Below are 21,457 nucleotides of genomic sequence, written 5' to 3' on the forward strand. Positions count from 1 at the left end.
GTACATATTCATGATGCCAATACAGATAATAAAGTCTAACAGCTAGCAGACAAGACAAATAACAGGAGAACAATCCAAAAGATTTGACTTCAAAAAACGTATCTAATTTATTGACAATTTTTCCAGCATTGATGATTGGGAATGGATGAGAAGCAAATGGAAGGAAGAATTTCTCTCCTTATAATTATAATATAGGGGCAATTATTTTCTTAAATAAAAACTGAATTCTACAACATGTTCTTGTCATGTTCAGCATCGTGCATATATATGTTTGTCACTAGACATAAGAATCTGAAAAATATCATATCTGAACATTCTTGATAAAACATATATTTTAAAGATTTTTATACATAAAATGCGAAAGTGTTACCAGCATAACAAACACCTCATAATGAAGGTGAAAATAAAAAGCACAAGATCTAGCGTGTAGATGAATTGACAGAAAGAAAACTGATGACATCACAAGAGAGATTCTACCACCAATGTGTGTGGTCTGTGTAGTTTCCGCACACACATAGTGTGTCAAACCAACACGTGTAGTCTTTGTGTGGTCTCCGTAGGCTCACATAGTGTGTCAAACCAACACGTGTAGTCTTTGTGTTGTCTCTGCAGGCACAGATAGTGTGTCACTGACCAGCCAGAGTCTCAACATTGCACTTGACAACTCTCCTTAGCTTGTTTTTGTTGAATTTAAAAAAGGGGGAATTGGGGTGGGGGTTGTGATACATGTAGATATCTATCTATTTGTTTATATACACTTATCTGTAAATATCTCTGTAGGGCGGACACAGCCGTGCACACTCTGGAATGATTTCTCGATAAGGCACGGGTTTGTGCATTCTCACAATATGAATAATGTGGTGACCACAGAAACAATATAGAAACAATATGCTACAATTTAGGACAATAATGGCGGCAGAAACAAAGTCAAAGCAACAGAAACAGTTATGCTACATATAGCACATAGTGACAGTAACATATAGGACATAGCGACAAAAACGGTCATGTTACATTGATATTCAGCACATAGTGACAGAAACATATAAGACATAGCAACAAGAGACAATCAACGCTACATACATGTACTACATATCTGCCGTCGTAAGGGAAAACGACGAATGGTCAAAATTTTTCGATTTTTGTATTTTTACATATTTCATAGAGTATTTAATTTTGCATCTGATGGTGTAAAAATTTTAGTCATATCTTAATTCGTTGTTGCGTAATTGAGAGTTCGTCGTTTTCCCTTACACTGGCGAGCTCCGAGCCAGAGCTCAGTGTAAGGGAGAACGACGAATGGTCGATCGGTCAAGGATCACTGCTCGTTCGGCGTTGTCCCCTGGTCTCTGCCGTTGGGCAAATTCGGCATGGGCGACGAATGACAATTGGTCACTGTTGCGTCAGTACAAACATATTAGGCTTTTTTAGCAAACAAACACACCACCACCCCCTCCCCCGGAGTACCGTCTATGGTTTATAAGAATGTATCTCTTAGTGTGTCTTTCTGTCTGTCTTCACGTATTAGGCCTATGCTGATGGTGTGAATTGACAAGAGCAGGTGGGAGAGAGGGGAAAACGGATGGGAACAGGGGGAAAGGGGTGGGGATGGGACGGTCAAAACAGTATTTAGGGATAAATTTATTAGCACTGCATATTAGTGCCCGCCAGATGTTCACAGACTAACGTCATGTTACTTTGCTTTCCAGTCATTTGACATCCCAAATCCCAACGATGCTTATAGTGCCGCAATTTGTCCAGCACGTGTCTCTGGTCGACATCATTATAGAATTACCAAGCAATTAATGACACTGCGTTATGAGAGTAAATTTCTTTGTCGAACTTAAAAAGTGGAGATATTGTGGCGACACTTAGTCTTGCTTTACGATTTTTTATGACTTGATGGACGATACGATCGAGTATAATAATGTCTTGCAGATTCAAACCGTTCCAGTCGAATTTTACTTTGCGGTATGTTTTCCGATCCGATCAACTGAATCCTTTATTAAATACAAAGCGTCCCATTACCTCTCCCGAAAGCGTGTGTGATACAGTCTTGTCAGATTGTTACATTCTTACTTGAAAGTTTGACTTTGCAATGATCTGATCGTATTATTGACATTGTAAAATTGTTGATCCCTTAGGTCGTGCAGGGAAACATTTGCAATTAGCGAAAATAAAAGTAAAACTCGCTTCTGAAGAGAATACAGTAAAGAGATATCATGGAAACCAAACTTTGGTTCCGAATGAGACAGTTTTAAATCAAGCTGCTGAAAATGTGTGCACATCTGATTTGTACACTGACTGTGTAGTTTAACCAAGCGAGGAAGGGAAACGAAGGACGTTTACCGAGTTACAGTTGGGATATAACAAACACCTAACTTTATACGCATAATAGCTAGTTTGTATAAGTCTTATTTTTATTTGTAGTAACCAGTACACAGTCATTACTGTCAATAATGCGTCAAAGCTGACGATCGCCTACGCCCATAAACGTTCACGAGTGTAAGGGAGAACGACGAACTGTACCATTCGTCGTTTTCGCGTACATCGCAAGGCTCACCTGTGGGTGCGCAGTGTAAGGGAGAACGACGAATGTCGAATAACTTTGCTACTTTTTAACCTAAACCATTCAAACTTTAGAAACTACTTTAGGAACATCTCAATCAGATATCTGGTGAATTACAGCTTAAAAGAGTGGAAAATAGAAGAGTTATAAAGTGAAACAAGTTTTTGTCTCTCCTGAAAAATTTGCCTCGCTACCTGCGCAGGACCATTCGTCGTTTTCCCTTACGACGGCAGATATATACACAGGACATAACGACAGAAACATATATAGGACTTAGTGACAAGAGACAATCAATGCTACATACTACATATATACAGGACATAATGACAGACAGAAACATAGAGGACATAGCGACAAGAGACAATGCTACATACTACATATAGGACATAATGACAGACAGAAACATAGAGGACATAGTAACAAGAGACAATCAATGCTACATACTACATATATACAGGACATAATGACAGACAGAAACATAGAGGACATAGTAACAAGAGACAATCAATGCTACTTACACGTACCACATATATACAGGACATAAGGAAAAAACATAAGAGGACATAGTGACAAGAGAGAAAATCAATGCTACATACTACATATATACAGGACATAATGACAGAAACATATATAGGACATAGTGACAAGAGACAATCAATGCTACATATATACAGGACATAGTCACAGAAACAGTTGATGCTTCATATATAGGACATATTGACAAGAGACAGTGGATGCTACAATATAGGACATGTCACAGAGTGACAGACACACAGTCGATGTTATAATATGTGAGGCATCATGGTAAAATCAGGCGCTCATCAAAATAACAAAATTGGAGAAACAGGCATTTTGCCCACCAGTTTCGCAATTTTAATCTAATTTTTTTGTTTTTTTGTTCAACCTTTTCTGTCCGAATAAAAACACATTTCCACGTGAATTATATTGAAAATCGTTGATTAATTTAAAAGCTCAAAATATGTAATGTTTAAATTTTCAAGGACTCTTTAGCTATTGGAAATTATCAAACTTTGGCGGCCGTTTTCTCGCTATTTACCGCTGAAACCAAGTGAACTTATCTCTTTCAATCACAAATATCTCACTTATGCTCAGGATAGATAAATATTTTTATCACCAAGAGCAAGATAAATGAACAAGCTTTAAGATGATACCACAAAAATTGACGAGTGCTTGATTCCACCGCGTTGCGACACATATATAGAACATCGTGACAGAGACACAGTCTCATGCTACATGTAGAGACATTTCACAAAGCTACCACATCAGGCAGCTTGACATCAGTTATTCCTTCAACAAACAGAAGCAACATTAAAGTTCCCAAAGATATTTGATCTCTTATCATGCTTCGCCTGCAAAATGTGTAAAATCATTTCAAGCTTCATCTTCTGTATTATGCTTTTACTTAATTTTTTTTTTTTTATATTCAGAATTTCCCCATTATATCCTGAACTAAGGTCATTCTTGAACACAGAGTGACCATGGAATGTTAGAATTAGAATCTACACTATCACTATCATATAACATATTATGGTCTACTGGCTTTCCACAATACAATAAACTTTTTAAAAAAATGTCTGAAACTCAAAAACTCAACATTTCGTTAGAAAGATCACAATGTACACAGTAAACTCTTGTACAGTCGACAACAAGAAGGATAAACATCTTTTGGCAAGATCTCGCTCAACACAAGCACTAGGAACAAGCAGGATGTCATGGAATACAACAATGGACAATAAAACTTTCTTGATATGTACAGATCTCAACATCCAGGGTCTCTCTATCGCCATGACAACTGTTTTGGTGTAGTTCGTTTCCCCTTATGGAATGTGTAGAACAAACACTGACCATTACATCCCTCCCATGTCTACCCATACATTGACATTTGGGTAGAGTGCATATATAAAGAGAGATGTGTGCCCATATACCGATATGTGGGTATCCTTTTAAAGAGAGATATGTGTCCATATATGGACTTTAGGATATACCTTTAAGGAGAGATATGTGCCCATGTATGGGCTTGTGGGTACACCTCTTTTGTACCCATGGACATATGGCACACATCTACAACACACCCCAACACCTCCACTGCTCAGATATGCCACTGGATGTAAAAATATATGTGTAGTAAAAAAAAACATATTTTCAACAATTACCTTGTGCTTGTAAAACGAATTGCATAATTTTTGTACAGTATATATAATATCAGTTAATATATCATATGACATGGAATGTTTGGATTACTGATAAGGCGAAAAAATGAAAACAGCAACTATTGCAGCGTTGTAAGAACATTTTCTTTCTTCACACAGATGTAATGCTGGTATCTCAAGTCCACTTGCCCATCAGAGGGTCAAGGTACAGGCTGACCACAGGTTCTCATGTCCACATCTTCTATGTATGAGCTCTCTGACCACAGCACAGTTCTCCCCACCCCCACCTCCCCCCCCCCCCAAAAAAAAGCCCAAAACAAAACAAAAAAAAAACAAATACAGAGTCGGCAACCATAAAGTGTCGACTACTATGAAGAAACAAGCCTCCCCATGTAGAATGAACACTTGCTGCAGTAAGCTTTGCCGGGCTCCATCTCCCTCTTGCGACACAACTGGCAGGCGAGCTCCTCGCGGGAGAGTGGAGCTTCGTCGCTGTTGCTGCTGTCTTCTACATCGTCGAGGTCATTGTCCGAGAACGAGACTGGCTTGTGACTCAGCTGATCCTCGTCGTCGCTGTAGTATGCCCGCTCGCTGCTCGAGTTACCGCCCTTGAAAGAAGTCAACTCGGCAGCCGACTCGTAACCTGCGGCTAAACTAGAAATGTCTTCGGCAAATGTTACGGATTTCCGAGGGCGAGAGCTGCCAGATTTCGCTTTCTTGTTCTTGAGAACAGACTTGGGTTTTTTGCTGCCAGACTCCGACTTGCTCCTGGTTCGAGTTACACCAGAGCCTGGCTTGGGCTTCACCTGCGGTTTTTCTACACTCCGGTCAAACCGAGAAGCCAGAGCCCTCACGTTGGGTTTGAACGTTTCAGCTTCCGTGCCACCTGTAGCGGGGTTAGAGGTCGCTGCCAGGGACTGACCTTGGGTGTGTGCAACGCTAGAAGTCAGAAGCGATCTCCCATTTGTACCAGAGGCAGGATTCTTGTCCTGGTGAAAAGAAAAAAAACATAGGTCAGAAGTCGTGCCTCAGAACCATGAACACAAGTCCAGAAATATGTCGCACTCAGTTGCTGGAGGTGTCAAATGACAAAGTTTTGTCCGAAAAATTTAACAACTTGTACATGTAGCCTACCCTGCATCTCCTTGGCACCAGACCACAAAGATAATATGACATCAACTGTATCTTTACTTAACACAACTTCAATGCCTTTAATTGATTTTTTTCTTCTTTCAAATTCGTAACGTCAAATTAAATTTCAAATAACTGCGAGCTTCTTTTTAAACAATACATCAATTATTATGCAATAAGCTTACAGTGGAGAAATATTTTTACTTAATTTTTATAGCGATAAAACTAGCGGAGAAAGTGACCAGAGCAACTACGCAATTGTTTTCTGTGGTATAGGTTAAATTATGAATCGATGAATCAACTCATGTTACAACAGGCGGTATTTTGACAAACGTCATGATGTGTCCTCCAAAGACGACGAATGATCACTGGAAACCTCCGATAGGAGCCCTGGCGTTCAGTATATTTGTACAGAATCACACTGGTCTCTCTATACTGGCCATTTCCTCTTTTTCAAAAAATTCTCAGGAATGTGAATATTAAGCTATTGGCTTAATTTTTGGCTCAGATTATGGTACATTTCCCCTATTTGTGGTACTACTTTAAATTTTACTAAGTTATTTGTGAAACTTTTCTTTCCACCAAACTTCTAAACTATTTTTCAGTTTCGGAAAATATTTCATGCTCACTAGCACCAAAAATGAATTGTTATAACACCAAAAAACATGAAAACTAAGGAATCTGAAAGGTAAATCTGAGATAAATGTATTCATCTAAATCTACTAAATGCAATGAAATGTGTTGCAGCAGTTCTAGCGCAATATATATGTGTTAGTTCTAAGGCAGCAATAATAAATTGTGTTAGTGTTAGCTTATACAAATGCAGTATACACAAAAACCAGGAACAGAACAGTATATTGTTGGCCAGCTGTTCAGATCATGTACTATAAGCCCAAAATTTTGATTTTTTTAGAATTGCAGTTTATTTCTTTATGTGGTATCAGTTGCATGTTCTTGAGAAATATTTAGTCGAAATTCAAATCTCAAACGTTTTTTAAAATAAAGCCAGAAAAGGTACGTCATTTAAGTAGGACAGTTTTAAACACAATGAATTTTTTTTTCCTCCTTCCTGAAAAATTTTCCTTTCTACTTTCTGGGCTTAAAACAGCAGAACAGTTTACCAATGAAAAGAAAAGCTGCCTGAATTTGTTAGTTAGTTGCATGCTTTTAGAAGTGATAAATATGAGTCAAGAAGATAAAACCAATAGAGAATATTGGCTGTGTGAGTACATGTATTTGTATCTTATTGTAGATTGTATGTTTCTAAATTAAGTCCTGAGGTTTCATGAATTAGAAATATTGAAACCAAGAAAGAAACCAGCAAGATGTGCCCATCTAGCAATATATACGTCTACTATGTGTGTGTGCACACACAATGAACTATGCAAAAAGACAAGAGACAACAGTGAGGTCTATAAATGCTCAAAACGTGGCAAACTCTTCTCAGTGAGAATTGGTCTCATTTGGCTAGAGCAGAAGCCACCACAAGTCATCGTCATCCTTATAATTTCATCTATTTCTCTTTATGAAATTATATATTCTCCTCTCCAGATACATTGGTCATCGTCAGATATGCATGACAAAGACTTATTATCATAATTAATAATTATAATTATTATTATTGTTGTATAATTTGTTAGTGTTAGTTATAGTAAAAAGATTTTGATGCCAGAAAGATAAGAAATGTGCTTACAGAAGGTGTCAGAGGGACAGGACCTAACAATAGAAAGCCAAACACAACGACCATTACTCAGTGATCTATCCAGGGAATGACATAAGTGAGGTGATGACGGATAACCACCTCAGCATCTACGTGGTTTGGGCAAATAATCACAGTTCTAAGACATAATTATTCTGAGAGTGAGACCTAGTCTTCAACATTACTTAAAACATTACAAGAAAACACAATGCAGATACATGTGTACGACAAGAGGTTTATGACACAAATAATGTGCAGTCTAATACTAATTTATAGACCTATATTTATATAAAGAGAGAGAGAGATTATTATACATACACGAATATACAACATGTATGTATATTATATAACTTCAACCGACAACAGCAATCTGTAAGCAAGCTATGACAAGCTACACATTTCATACGTAAATAGACAATATGTATACGTATATACAAGATATACGTGTACATATATATGGCTATCCTCAACCGCCATTCCTCAATCTCGCAAGTCAATTTAAGGGGATTCTCTGACAAAGCCATTATTCGATCCCATTGATGACATTAGAGAGCATCGTGTTGTAAAGTTTCATATTGTTTCATTATTTTCTTCCCGGCTTTTATTGAAAAAATAAGAGTTATATAGATCTAAATCTAATTCTGATTGTGGTGATTATTTTTCCCCAAATTTTCTCAAAATTATAAACTGACATAGGCGACTGTGGAATGCCATTGGCGATATCTACATCTACTACTATGTGTGCACACATAATAAATGAGCTGTGCTATAAGATAAAAGACAACAGTGAGGTCTGGTCATATACTTACTTGTGGACAATTATTGTTACTACTGGAGTGGATGCTGGTAGCATAGGAGGGGGAGGAAAGGCCTACATCTGCAGAAACAGAGCCATAGGAGGTGAAGATTAGCTCTACAGCAAACACACACACACGCACATTAACGCACACAGACACACACACACAGGCTGTCAACAAGAATATATGAGTGCCAAAATCCCAAGTGAACAATGTTGTTGCTATCTCCAGGGGAGATGTGTCCAGTGTTAGCTACACTGTCCGCCCGCGTTCTTCTGTTAATTGTGTGCAGGTGTGGACTTCGAAGTGATGGGTAAGGGCTGGGAGACTTGGGGACAAAGATACTTATCTATCGTGTGGGTAAAGTGATTTTTGTATTACTTTCTAAATTTGGTACGGGCCAAGTGATTCTAGTGCTTGTATCATTACTTCTACAATATAAGGGCAAAGTGATTCTAGTGCTTGTATCATTACTTCTACAATTTAAGGGCAAAGTGATTCTAGTGCTTGTATCATTACTTCTACAATTTAAGGGCAAAGTGATTCTAGTGCTTGTATCATTACTTCTACAATTTAAGGGCAAAGTGATTCTAGTGCTTGTATCATTACTTCTACAATTTAAGGGCCAAGTGATTCTAGTGCCTGTATCATTACTTCTACAATTTAAGGGTAAAGTGATACAAAGTATCACTACTTATATATATTGGCAAAGGGATAAATTATTATTAATTTCCAGGGTTGAGGGCACAGTGATACTACCAAGATACTTATAGTTGAAGAGATACATCAATATCGAGCTCCAGAAGGGCCGCTTTTACAGTTACTTCAAATATTCAGATTTTGTTGAACGAATTATGTTTGATGTTAAGAGTTTTGACTTAACACTTTGAGTTGTAGATATGAAATAGAGTTACTGACCACGAACCCCTCACATCGAGAGGGAGACTGGGGTGAGGGGGGTTACGGGGGATGGGGGTGTGTGTTAGAGAGAAGGCAGCCAAATGCAAAATTAGAAGACAGGAATCATTAGATACTTTGAGTGAGGAAAGCAAAACTCCTCAAGCCTCAAGTGGAGAAAAGCGTATGTAGCATTCTATGGAGGAGCACCCTCAGTCATTATAATATGTTTACAATTCACTCTCTGCAGTGTATAGTTTATCAACTATCAAGTCCTTCTGACTTCTGGATTATCTTTCTCAAAGGCAATGAGTAAAGAAATAGCAGAAGCTATACTGTTTCTCTTACAAAATGGACCCGACAATTTCTCCCCTCCATAAATTAGATCTCGCATTCCCCACATTAAGTCAAAAGAAATCTCGTATTCCCCACATTGATTAAGTCAAAAGAAATCTCGCATTCCCCAAATTGATTAAGTCAAAAGAAATCTAGCATCCCCCAATTGATTAAGTCAGAAGAAATCTAACATCCTCAAATTGATTAAGTCAGAAGAAATCTAACATCCCCAAATTGATTAAGTCAGAAGAAATCTAGCATCCCCAAATTGATTAAGTCAAAAGAAATCTAGCATCCCCAAATTGATTAAGTCAAAAGAAATCTAGCATCCCCAAATTGATTAAGTCAGAAGAAATCTAACATCCCCAAATTGATTAAGTCAGAAGAAATCTAGCATCCCCAAATTGATTAAGTCAGAAGAAATCTAGCATCCCCCAATTGATTAAGTAAAAAGAAATCTAGCATCCCCCTATTGATTAAATCAGAGGAGATCTAACATCCCAGTAATCATTAAGTCAGTGCCGTACCTGTCTGGGTGGTGTAGGAGTTAACATCAACCAAGTTCTGACAGTCGGGCTGGGAGGAGTATCTCTCAAGCGGTCTGGGAGTGAGGGACAACTGGTTGAGTCCCGTGCTGCTACTGGCGTGTTTGAGCTGCGACCCAGGCACTGCATCTGAGGCGAAGGTCGGGGGTCGCTGCTGGTAGGCATAATGGGAGGCAGGCTGCGCAGGGGACTCGAAACATGAGGCTGGTCGAGATGGTACAGAATGAGAGTGGGAAGCTGATCGGTCGAGATGGCTATTGGGTTCTACCCGAGCTACAGTCGGTCCCTTCATTTGCCCTCGTGGACCAAGCTCAGGACCTGGGCCGTGAGAAAGATTCCGCTGGTACGACTGACCAGCGCTGTGACCTTGCTGCATGGCACTGTGACCTTGCTGCGGCTGAGGCATATGTGGAGGGGGCAGCTGCTGCCTGAAGTCAGGGTTTGAGGTGGTGCGGACCGGCGGGGGTGGGGGAGGAGTCCGCCCAAGATTTGTCTTTTTCTGAGGGCTCGAGGCTCCCAGATTGAGATTCTGAACACCGTTGTCTACTTGTTGCACACCGCTGGGCGGTCCGCCATAACCCCCACCGGGCGGTCCTGGCACCTGATTTGTAGGCTGGTAGCTGGGGGGTGAGGCAGTGTGGGGACCACCTCGAGGGCCAACAGGAAGTGCACCGGCCTGTGGACCCTGATGGTTGGAGTTTGAGCCCGTGCTGGCGTGAGATGCTGCGACGCCTCTGTGACCTGGCAAGGGCTGACTGTAGCCGGAGACAGACATGGGGTTCGGAGCAGGCTTTGACGGGTATGTGGGGGGGTAGGCCGACTTGGAGGGGTGCTGCTGTGGGTACACCGGACCACTGGGAGAAGGGTGTTGTTTGTTTTGCTGAGACAGGTTGGAAGGTTTGACTGCAGGGGAGTTGGTCAAGTGAGCTGACAATGGTCGGTTTGAGGGGGTCATTTGTGTGTGATGACCACCGGCCATACGTGGGGGATTTGACTTTTCCGGTGTGTTTGACCCGCTTCCGGGTACCAGCTGACCTTTGTTGTACACTGGGCCACGGTGCACTGGCTGGGACTGGCCCATGGGTCCGGCTGATGACCGCTGGTCAAGCCCGGGCTGAGACATTTGGTCAGAGGGTTGTTGAGACTGGCCTGCGTGGACATCGAAGCGGTGCATGGGGGTACTCCCCGGCCCGTCTAGACTGTTTCGCTGCCCATTCGGCCCTCGCTCCCCACCGTCCTGCCTCAGGGTTTGACCGCCCACAAATTGCTGTTTCTGTCTCTGGACTACGCCACTCTCCAGCATCTCTCGTATCTCTGTGTTATTCGTTTTCTTCTGTCCGTTCCCGTCACAACTGCTGCTGTCCGATTCACGACTGTCTGAGCTACTTCCTGTCAGCTGCAGGTTTTTCTGCCTGTTGAGGTACATCTGGTACACCTCCGAGTTGCCAGTTGGGTCCGATGTCCTTCGCGGCTTCCTGTTCCGGGGCAGAGTTCCGTAAGCGTCGAGGGGCATGTGGACATGGTGGGGTTGACTACTAACAGAACTTGCCACTGGCCGGGTCGTGGACTGAGGCTGAGACAGAGAGCATGGGGTGGAAGCTGAGGACCTCATAGAGCTGTTGCTAGACGACCGAGCGTGGACAACTTCCCCCTCGGCCGACGCCGACCTTGACATGTGGGAGGAAGCTGGTTGCGCTTCTCCGGGTCTTTGAGGGACACCAGACATTGGCTGTGTGGAGACTGCAGGGGAGGGGGAGGGGTACCGCTGCGGTCCACACTGGCCGGTTTTCTGCTGAGCAGACATCGCAAGCGGCTGGGCCAATGGAGATTTCCTGTGACCACTCATAGACTCTTGTTGCTGGTGGCGACCAGTGGACACTTGACCACCAGACGCTGGCATTTGTTGACTGGTCAAGGATGCTTGCTGTTGCTGAGGTCCAGGTCTTGTCAGGGTCCTCCCTGCGGCCAGCAGACGGTCCTTGGAGGTGACACGGCGCACGGGCTTGTCGCTGTTGTCCGAGTCTGTGCTGGTGATGCTGGACCTGAAAAACACATGTACACTCAGTTAGGAAATGTCTGGACCTGACGCACGCACGCACAAAAACACACATACACGCGAGCACACACATACACAGTCATCAAATATCAGAACTTAACACACACAGTCAACAAAAGTCAAGTCAGAACATTACATAGACATGTGAACACATAGAGTTGTTTTTTAAAACATGACACAGACTGTAAACACATGTACACACACACACACAGTCGACACTTTGCACGACACTACCACAGGAATAAACTACGAAACTCTTTGTATTTCACTGGTGTCAGATCTCATTTTACCACACAACAAAGTCACGTACGCACAGCAGATTAGAAGTGTTAAAAGAGAGTAACAAACACCCAAAAAAAAAGGAGAAACAACGATGATAGACGTTTTATAGACAAGAAAGAGCAAATCACATCAGAGCGCCCGCCAACCACCCACAAGGAGTCCTTAAACCCTTCCCACGAGGACACAGTGAAACAGACTGTCGACCTACCGCTTGCCGCTGTGAATGCTGCCATCAGATGAACCATGACCCGAGGTTCGCTTGAACAAACTGCGAGACTTGAGTAGGCAAGAGTTGTGCTTCTTCTGAGCGTAGACTTGAGCCTTGTTGGAAATCTCTGTCTGATTCATGGCCTCCTTCAGGCAGCCTGCACAAAGGGAACAAACATGAAAACACTCTTGAGAAATTACAATATTGCTGTGCTTAAAGTTAAAGTTTGCTGGAAAACATTACTGACCCAGGACAACTTGTTCTTGAAGTTTGCAAGAAATGTTGTGACATTGGAAGCTGTCTTACTCTGCATCACATTAAAATATACCTTCCACCTCCAAACATTTTGCTACAGGGCCTACTTCACAACTGTTCAGATTTTGACAATGCAACACTAAGGGGAGAATTGTTAAGCTCACACCATATAACTTATTACTTCCTGGGCCCTGTAACTTTTAAGTATATTATCAGAACATTTCTTTTGTACCCGGCCATAGACAGCGTAAGATCTTGTCAGTAGTACGCAAGTGTTTCAGCGCTTGAGAGTGACAGCTTGCACTGTATGCTTTCCAGGAAGTTGAGAGTATTTCAGAGTGCTATCAAGTCTGCTGGGCCAGGTAATAATATATATATTGTAAAGAAAAGCACATAGAGGCTTGCTTTTGAGCAGGGACTTGTGCTATACAAATGGTATTTATTTATCATTATTTTTGCTCACTGGCCTCTTCCTCTCAGCTAATGCTACACTTTGACTGCTGCTTATGCTTTTTAAAAGTGTATGAGAAAAATCTCCACGAGCGTTGAAATGACAAACTGCGTCAGAGAATAAAGTGAGACTACTCACCAAGCGCACTATCGCAGTAGCATAAAGCGGCATGAAGGTCTTCCTGTGTCTCAGCCAAGATGCAGTTGTCCATCAGTTCATCAGCCTTCTCACACATAGATACGAAATAGTCGTTCTCAACTTCTGAAAAACACACAAAAATAAACATTTGATGAGAAAGCCATCCACAAACAAACACAAACACATCCTCGGAAAGTCACAAAAAAAGAACATTTGATTAGAAAGTCCCATAAAGAAAAACACAAACATAATTAGATAAGAAAATCCTACAGTCAGTGAGAGAAAAACAAACACTGAAATTAAACTATACAAAAATAAAGACTGGTCAAAACTACATTAGGAGAGACCACTTGGAAAGTTTTAAAGTCTAATATATTTCTCTCCAAAACCAAGAAGAAAAAAATACTGTTATCTCTGCCACATTAAATGAACAAAGTAATACGGAACAGTTCTCACCATCTTTATCCAAACTGTCAATTGATGGTTCTTTATGGTGGGACGACTTCGAAACTTGGAAGGCTGCAAAATCTGGAGGACAAAGGGAGGGAGGTTTATAAGACTACCAGAGGGACAGAGAGGGAGGTTATATTCACTGGCAAACAGACAGAGAAGAGGGTGCTATACACTATCAGACAAATAGGGAAGGGAATTATATCATCATGTACATTTTTTTTAGTAAACATTTTACTGTGCTTGCAACAAAATTATTAGGTCATAAAAGAGCCAAAGATTAGAGGTGTTACAAAAGAGTAACAAACACAAAAAAGAAGGGCAGTAAAGGACGATAGATGTTCAATAGGAAAGAAGGAACAAACTACACCAGAACACCCACCAACTACCCTCTAATAAGCAACACAACCACAACTTGACAACAACAAACAAGGAGGGAACCGTTGACCTACTTTTGGGCGGAATGGGTGGTGGCCTCCCCTCCCTGGTGGCCGGGTCTGCCGAGGGTAGCGGTGAAGACACTCGGGCGGGGCTGGAGGTGGGGGTCAAGTCTTGGGGCAGAATCTTCAGGATGTCTTCTTGGCTGCTTTCTTTGATGGGGTGCATCACCTGGTAGGTGAGAGGAGGGGGGGGAGAGATGGACACAAGAATTTTAATAATAATAGATAGCATTTGTATAGCGCAAATACTCGCTCAACAACAAGCTGTATGCACTTTACAATCTATACTATATTTATAGCAGTCTGAACCAACAATCTAACTTCCCGAGAAGCATAGAGTGCTGCCTGTAATACATGTTGGCCTAAGAAAAACATTATAGTAGAGGTTGCTTTTATTGTTTTTATTTTTTTGAGGGGGAGAGAGTTGTTTGTTTGTCTTGTTGGGGAGGGTTTGTTTGGTTTTTTTGGTGTGTTTTTTTTTTTTGGGGGGGGGGTTATTGTCACTGCAACAGTTCTCTATATGGGATAATTTAAAACAACAGTAAATCTATGAGATGACTGACAATTAACAGTTAGATCTACATGAGATAACGGATGACAAAAGTTCTCCAAGAGTCAACTTACTTTCCGTTTCATGAGTGTCTCGTACAAATGCCTGCTCATTTCCTCTTTAGAAAGTCCGGACAAATCCTTCCCAGAAGACTCCTGCGAGGCAACAGCGGCCGAGTAGACCTGAGGGTTGGGGGCAGTGAAGTCACTGACCAGCTGGTGAGGTGGACGCTCCAAAAACTGGGGACAGGAAACGAAGGAAACTTTAGGACAGCGTTCAGGAGCAGAAATGTTTTTCTAACATGATAATTTATCTCAACTTTTTCTATCATCATAATTTACCTCATCTTTTTCTAATCTTTTTCTATCAAGATAAACTACCTCATCTTTTTCTATTATCAATTTACGTCATATTTTCTATCCTTTCTTTTATTATAATTTACCTCATCTTTTTCTATCATCATAATTTTTTATCATTACAATTTATCTCATTTTTTTCCTAGTCATTTCATCTTTGTGAATCTGTCATCAATTACCTTTAAATCAATGAATATCCTACCTCTACCATCTCTCTTTCACATGTCAGACGAGGGATAGACCAGAGAAAGAGGAAGTCAGAGGTAACAAATCTAGGTCATATGAAGCAAGAACAGTTTTGGAGATAGGAAAAGGCGAGGCTAATGTTGGCCCAATGAAAAACAAAAAAACTCTGTGTATGTAGAGTGTGCGTAGCGTGCTGCTCCTACACAGACAAGAAGACAGCATGTATATAGTGTGTTACCCCTACACAGACAAGAAGACAGCATGTATATAGTGTGTTGCCCCTACACAGACAAGAAGACGGCATGTATATAGTGTGTTGCCCCTACACAGACAAGAAGACAGCATGTGTGTAGTGCGTTACCCCTACACAGACAAGAAGACAGCATGTGTGTAGTGCGTTGCCCCTACACATACAATGACAAGAAGAAAGCATGCACACTGCATGCCATTCCCACCTGTGGGTTGAGGTTCCGTGGCACCACCATACTCTTGCTGATGAAGTACTGCGTGTAAGGGTCGACAGTCCCACTTCCCGTAGAGCTGGAACTGTTACGGTCACTGCTGCCATAGCCCGAGTCCTTGTGCGAGCCGATGGACACGTTGTCAAATGACACATCAGTAGGCACACCTCCCTCGCTGTGCTTAGAGGCCAGCAGTCGTCCCATCAGACTGTCCGACTCGATGCTGGAGCCGCTGGTGTGGCTGGCTGTACTGTGCGTGGACGGCTGTCGCTGCAAGCCCTGGTGTTTGAGGATACTCTCCACCATCCGACGGTCGATATACATCACTTTGTCATCGCGGAACTCTTCAGCCCGCCGTGGGATGGCTTCACTCCCCGCTACGGGACCACCACTGGTGGCAGAATCAGGCTGCTCTGACGGAGATTTCAGCGTCTCTCCAGATTTTGATTTCTTTTTCTCCGCTTTCTTCATTTCTTTTTTAAGTTTCTTGGACTTTTTGTCTGCGTCTGTAGATTTCTTCGAGGCTGCATCCTTGGATGAGCTTAGCACTGCTTGTTTGACTGGAGCTGGTGGGGGGAGGCCACGGGGTTCAGAGCTCGAGACCGGAGTCCTACTTTCATCTGTTCCATAAAACTTGGGATTTGAACCAGGCCTCTGATCAGGGAAGGAATGAGAGCTGCTTAATGAGCCCGACCTGTTGATGTCAGCACCATCGTGTAGTGACCCCTGTTTCATGTGTCCAGATGTCGAGTCCACTGACATTTCCTTCTTCCGTCGTGGGAGAGTGGCTAGGCCAGACTGTACGGGAGTGTGTGAGTGAGACAAGCCATCCGGGTGGTCATAGTTCGAACCTGCCGCAGGCTTCACAATCGTGTGTTGTTTTTGTGGCTGGATGTCTTGCCCAGTGTCTGAGCCATACGCCTCGTCCCCGCCCTGAGACAGAGCCCGCTGGCGGATGTGAAGTGGGTGTCCTGCGTTCAGGCCGTGCTGGTAGAACGCTGGTGTCACGCCAGCCTTGGGTGGCAGTGCAGGGGGTGGTGAGTTCAGATCTTGGGGTGCATAACCTTGACTCCTGTAGTCAGGTGGAGCGACCCCTTGAGGGTGCGAAGGGTCCATTTGATACCTCACTACATCTGCCCGCACAGGATCTTTCCGGGATCTGGAGAAACTTTCTTTCCTCTGGGCATCTGGGTAGCCTCTCATGTTGGGTGTGAGTGGCAGTTGGCTGGGTTCGAACCCGTTTAGCGAGGGCCTCCGGTACTGGTCACTCGTTGACAGCGTGTAGTCTGAGTAGTTGTCTCCGTGGCCATCAGGCTGAGCATGCTGAGGCTTAGCGCTGAGCGGCTGCTGCTGAGACACAGGCATCATGGGCCCTGGGACCCCCGCCCCGCCCCCAGCCTGACCTCCCAGCCGCGGCTGATGTTTTCCCTTGTTGTCAGGTTTTCCCGACATGGCGATGAGGAAGCTGGGTTGCCTGCTGTGCTCGCCCGACGTGGAGGAAGTGCTCGAGTCGTCGCGCCACTCGGCTGTGCTGGGGGTCACTGAGCGTGCCCGGGGGTACCCTTGATCTAGCGCTGGGGGGGACGGCTCTGGGTTGGGTGTGCGGGATCGGTGCTGCGACTGTTGGCTGGAGATACTCTCGTGGGTACGGTCCAGGCTGCTTTCTTCCTCAGGCCCCCCTGGAGAGTAGACATGAAAAACGGTCAACATCTGGTTCAAAATATCTGGGTTCAATCATAACTACCACACATTCAAAGTTTGGTTCAATATATCTTTGTTAAAATACAGATACCATACATTCAATCTATGATTTAAAATATGCAGATGAAATCATACCACACATTTGATCTTTGGTTCAAAATATTGAGCAAATAATCTCCTTGAGCACAAGAAATATTCTTAATCATTTACATTTCAAGAAATTTTATGACTAAAAGTGAAACTTTGTTCATTTTTATGCTATGCTCTGGGTATTTAATTCCATTGGTTCCAAGCAAGATCATTTCCACCAACCACTACAAGGGACTATGGTCAAGGCCATGAGCCCTGGCATTGTCACGTAGACATGCATGAGCATCAAACTATTTTCCCTTCCTCCTCCTGTTCCCTCTCTCCCTCTTTCTTCTTCCTCCTCCCTCCCCCCTCCCCCCAATGTCCTAACCAACCATCCACTCACCTGGAATCCCATAACCAGGGGCCATAACTCTCTTCTTGGGTGCAGTTTCCACGGAGACAGGATCTGCCTTCGGGTTTGCGTAGAGCAGGAGCAGCGGCTGGTAACGTCCCTTGCTGCACTTGTCCACCACATGTTCCCAGCGCGGGCCGATCTGTGGGGACGAAACAAAGCCATGCTATATATAGTCACAACATGACACAGACACAACACCACACTATATATATACAAACATTAACAATAACCACACTATAATAATGTATAAGACATACTAATAATAACCATGGCTACATAAAGCTAGTACGGAAAACCCACTTTTTGCTGACCTTGTTATTAACAAAAAATATATATACATGTAGAGTAGTCTCTGCCAAAGATCCCAGAGCTTGGGAGCAAGGAAAATGCAAGATCTCAGGCAATTAGGATTTTATCCAAAGCCCCAACAGTGACTCATGATCAGGCCCATTATCAGTGAAATAGCCCCCCCTCCCTCTGAAATGTACTGACATGACCCCAAGGTGGGTTTGTGACATCTGGCAAGAAATGAGCGGTCAACTTTGATGACCAATCACAATGGTATGAGGCATCTATCTATCAACAATAAGTTTCAATGGTTTAGCAAGCAAGCAAGCAGTAGTAGGCCCTACAGCATGTTCAGCTAACACGGCCTGCTGTACTTTAGTCCCCACGTCTCTGACTCGTCACTTACCTCTCTGACCGTAGCGTCGTCAAAATAGATCCAGACTTGCAGCTTGCTGTGAAACACAAATGTGGAGTAGTGTTTGCCGTAGTAGCACACCAGCCCCACCAGCTGCAGCTTGGGCATTCTGCGTAGGTCTTGCATCACGGAGTGGAACACCTGCAGACCACACACAAAAATAATACAACATGGAAAACTAAGAAAATGAATTCTGGACACAGACAGGGAAAAGTCAAGAAATTACTTGAAGAAACGTGGAAGACTCCAAAAATGTATTGTAGACTCACAGAAAGCTCAACAAATGAATTGTGGAATCCTGTCAGCTTCTATTTATTCCCTAAATATATTAAGAAAAAGATTCACAAAATTTTTCCCCTTGCCAATACAACAAGCCATGTTGAAGTGGTTGTTTATCTGCACTCAAGGCCATATTATAACACATTTGTCCAGATAGTGACATAAACTTGAGTCTATAAATAACCTAACAGACAGTCCATATACCAACATTAACCGTCAACACAACCATGATGCTGCCCATGACATCAGTAAGTTAGATAACACATTAGAGCATGCAAGGTAAAAATAAAAAAGCAGTTGAGAGTTACCAGTTGTTTTACGTCATGGGATGACTAACTTTGTTCCCATGATGTGAAAAAATGCTTGTCCTTTATAGATGCAGAACAGAACTCCTAATTGCATGTTGTCCCAAATCAAGCAACTGGTATTAATTATCAAGATCAGTTTCTAAAACTATAATGTTTATCTAGCAACAAAAACTTCCAAAGGAGAAGAGAACAAGAAGAACTGTTTCAGTTTTAAAAGTATTTTTTGTTATACGTCACTTGAAACATAAATAAGTGCCAAGGATTAGGCATGTTACATACAAAGAAAAGAGGGAGGAGAGATAGAGTAGAACTAAGATGTTCGATTTGAAAGAAGGAGAAACACCACACCAGAGCACCTGCCAACCAACCACAAAATGATGTGCGAGAACTTACGTCCTGCATGAGGATGTTGGTCCCGATGTTGCGAGCGACTTCCGTGGTGGTCTCCACCGATGGGTGGTCAGAATCCCACACCAGCCCGATGCTTACTGGAGATAGAAAGGGTTAAGGGGGAGGGGGGGGGGTGTAGTTTTAGTTTTTGTACGAGTTTGTTTGTTTTAGTAGAGGTTTTACAGCGCTTGCAACTGCAAAAGGTCATATGAGCATTAGAAGATTAGAGGTGTTACAAGAGAGTAACAAACATAAAAAAGAAGGAGGGGAGATAAGGACGATAAATGTTTGATAGGATAGAAGAAGCAAACCACACCACAGCACTCGCCAACCACCCACTTTGTACGAGTTTTACAACACTTGCAACACAAGTATGTCATGTAAATGCTGAAAATTAGAGGTGTTACTAGAGAGTGGCATAGGTTGCATATATTCAAAAAAAGAGGAGTCATAAGGATGATAGATCTTTGAAAATAAAGAAGGAGCAAACCATACCAGAGCACCTATTAAAAATTTGTATAACAAGTTAATTATCACGTTTCGTTACGAGCAGAAAGACAACAGACTTTACATCTGTAAAACTAGAATGATTTAATTGTAATCGTAATTACCCCCCTCCCTTTCCCCAACCCACAAAATAAATTAATAAATTAATTTAACCAAAAAAATAAAACACAAAAAAAACACCTCATTAACAAGTTGCACAAAGACTCACCAACATCTGGATAATTGAGCAGAGTCCGTCTGATCTGCACTTTCTTGCCACACGCTCCCTGCACGGACAAAGAGACGTAATGTGTCAAGTCATATAGGCAGATAATCTCTCTGTCAAACGAAAACACCCACTCACCGACATACACAAACACAAATTGACCGACATACAAAAATACACTCATCCAAACACAAGGACACACACTCGCCCACACACACACATAAAAAACACACACTCACCCAAACACACAAAAAAAAAACACACACACTCGCCCACATGAAAATACCCACTCACCCACAACCTACACACAAGAACACACACTCACACACACACACACACACACACACACACTCACACACACACAAAAACACACACTCACTGACATAGATCTATGTTATATGCTACACTACTCACCGGACAATCCCGAATGTCCCCCATGGCATTGGCGTTCCTAAGCAGGAGACCAAACCTGTCTGGGTGAAGGATGTCACCATTTTCCTGCATCACTCTGGCCTGGGACCTGCACAAATGACAAAAATTCATCGGCTTGTTAGAGAAAGTCTCCCCGTACACCATACTGTCTAATCATACTGTTTCAGCGTACACCAATACACAATACTCTCCCACCATACCACGACCTCAGTGCTTTCTTGTTGCATCAGCATTTTTTTTAAACAATGAAAACAGTTCATCACATCACAAAGAGTGAGCTCAAGAAGAAGTCACATTTTCAATGTTAAAATAAATGGAGATACGACAAGAAAGCACTGAGGTCATGAATACTGTCTTACCATACTGTCTCATCATTTTCGTTTCACCACATTGTCTCAAAGTGCACCATAGTGCTGTCCCTGTGGTTTTCTGCACCCTGCATAATTTAGCAAAATTTGATCATTTTTGCA

The 21,457-nt window shown here is 42.5% G+C and overlaps 1 protein-coding gene across 1 annotated transcript; it reads right to left on the bottom strand.

Annotated features, from left to right (window-relative positions):
- Positions 1-5,049: 5,049 nt before the first annotated feature.
- Positions 5,050-21,075, bottom strand: LOC101854338 (serine/arginine repetitive matrix protein 2; the record flags this gene model as incomplete). Its single annotated transcript, XM_013083991.1, is given in 14 exon segments — positions 5,050-5,726; positions 8,377-8,444; positions 10,125-12,184; positions 12,689-12,845; positions 13,533-13,655; positions 13,989-14,060; positions 14,435-14,591; positions 15,047-15,211; positions 15,970-17,654; positions 18,152-18,302; positions 18,858-19,007; positions 19,847-19,941; positions 20,559-20,616; positions 20,970-21,075. Coding segments are annotated over 14 exon segments (5,668 nt in total), but the record flags the coding sequence as incomplete, so codon positions are not given.
- Between the last annotated feature and the right edge of the window lie 382 nt (positions 21,076-21,457).

This window comes from Aplysia californica, unplaced genomic scaffold, assembly GCF_000002075.1.
Source record: "Aplysia californica isolate F4 #8 unplaced genomic scaffold, AplCal3.0 scaffold00266, whole genome shotgun sequence".
Lineage (NCBI taxonomy): Eukaryota > Metazoa > Mollusca > Gastropoda > Aplysiida > Aplysiidae > Aplysia > Aplysia californica.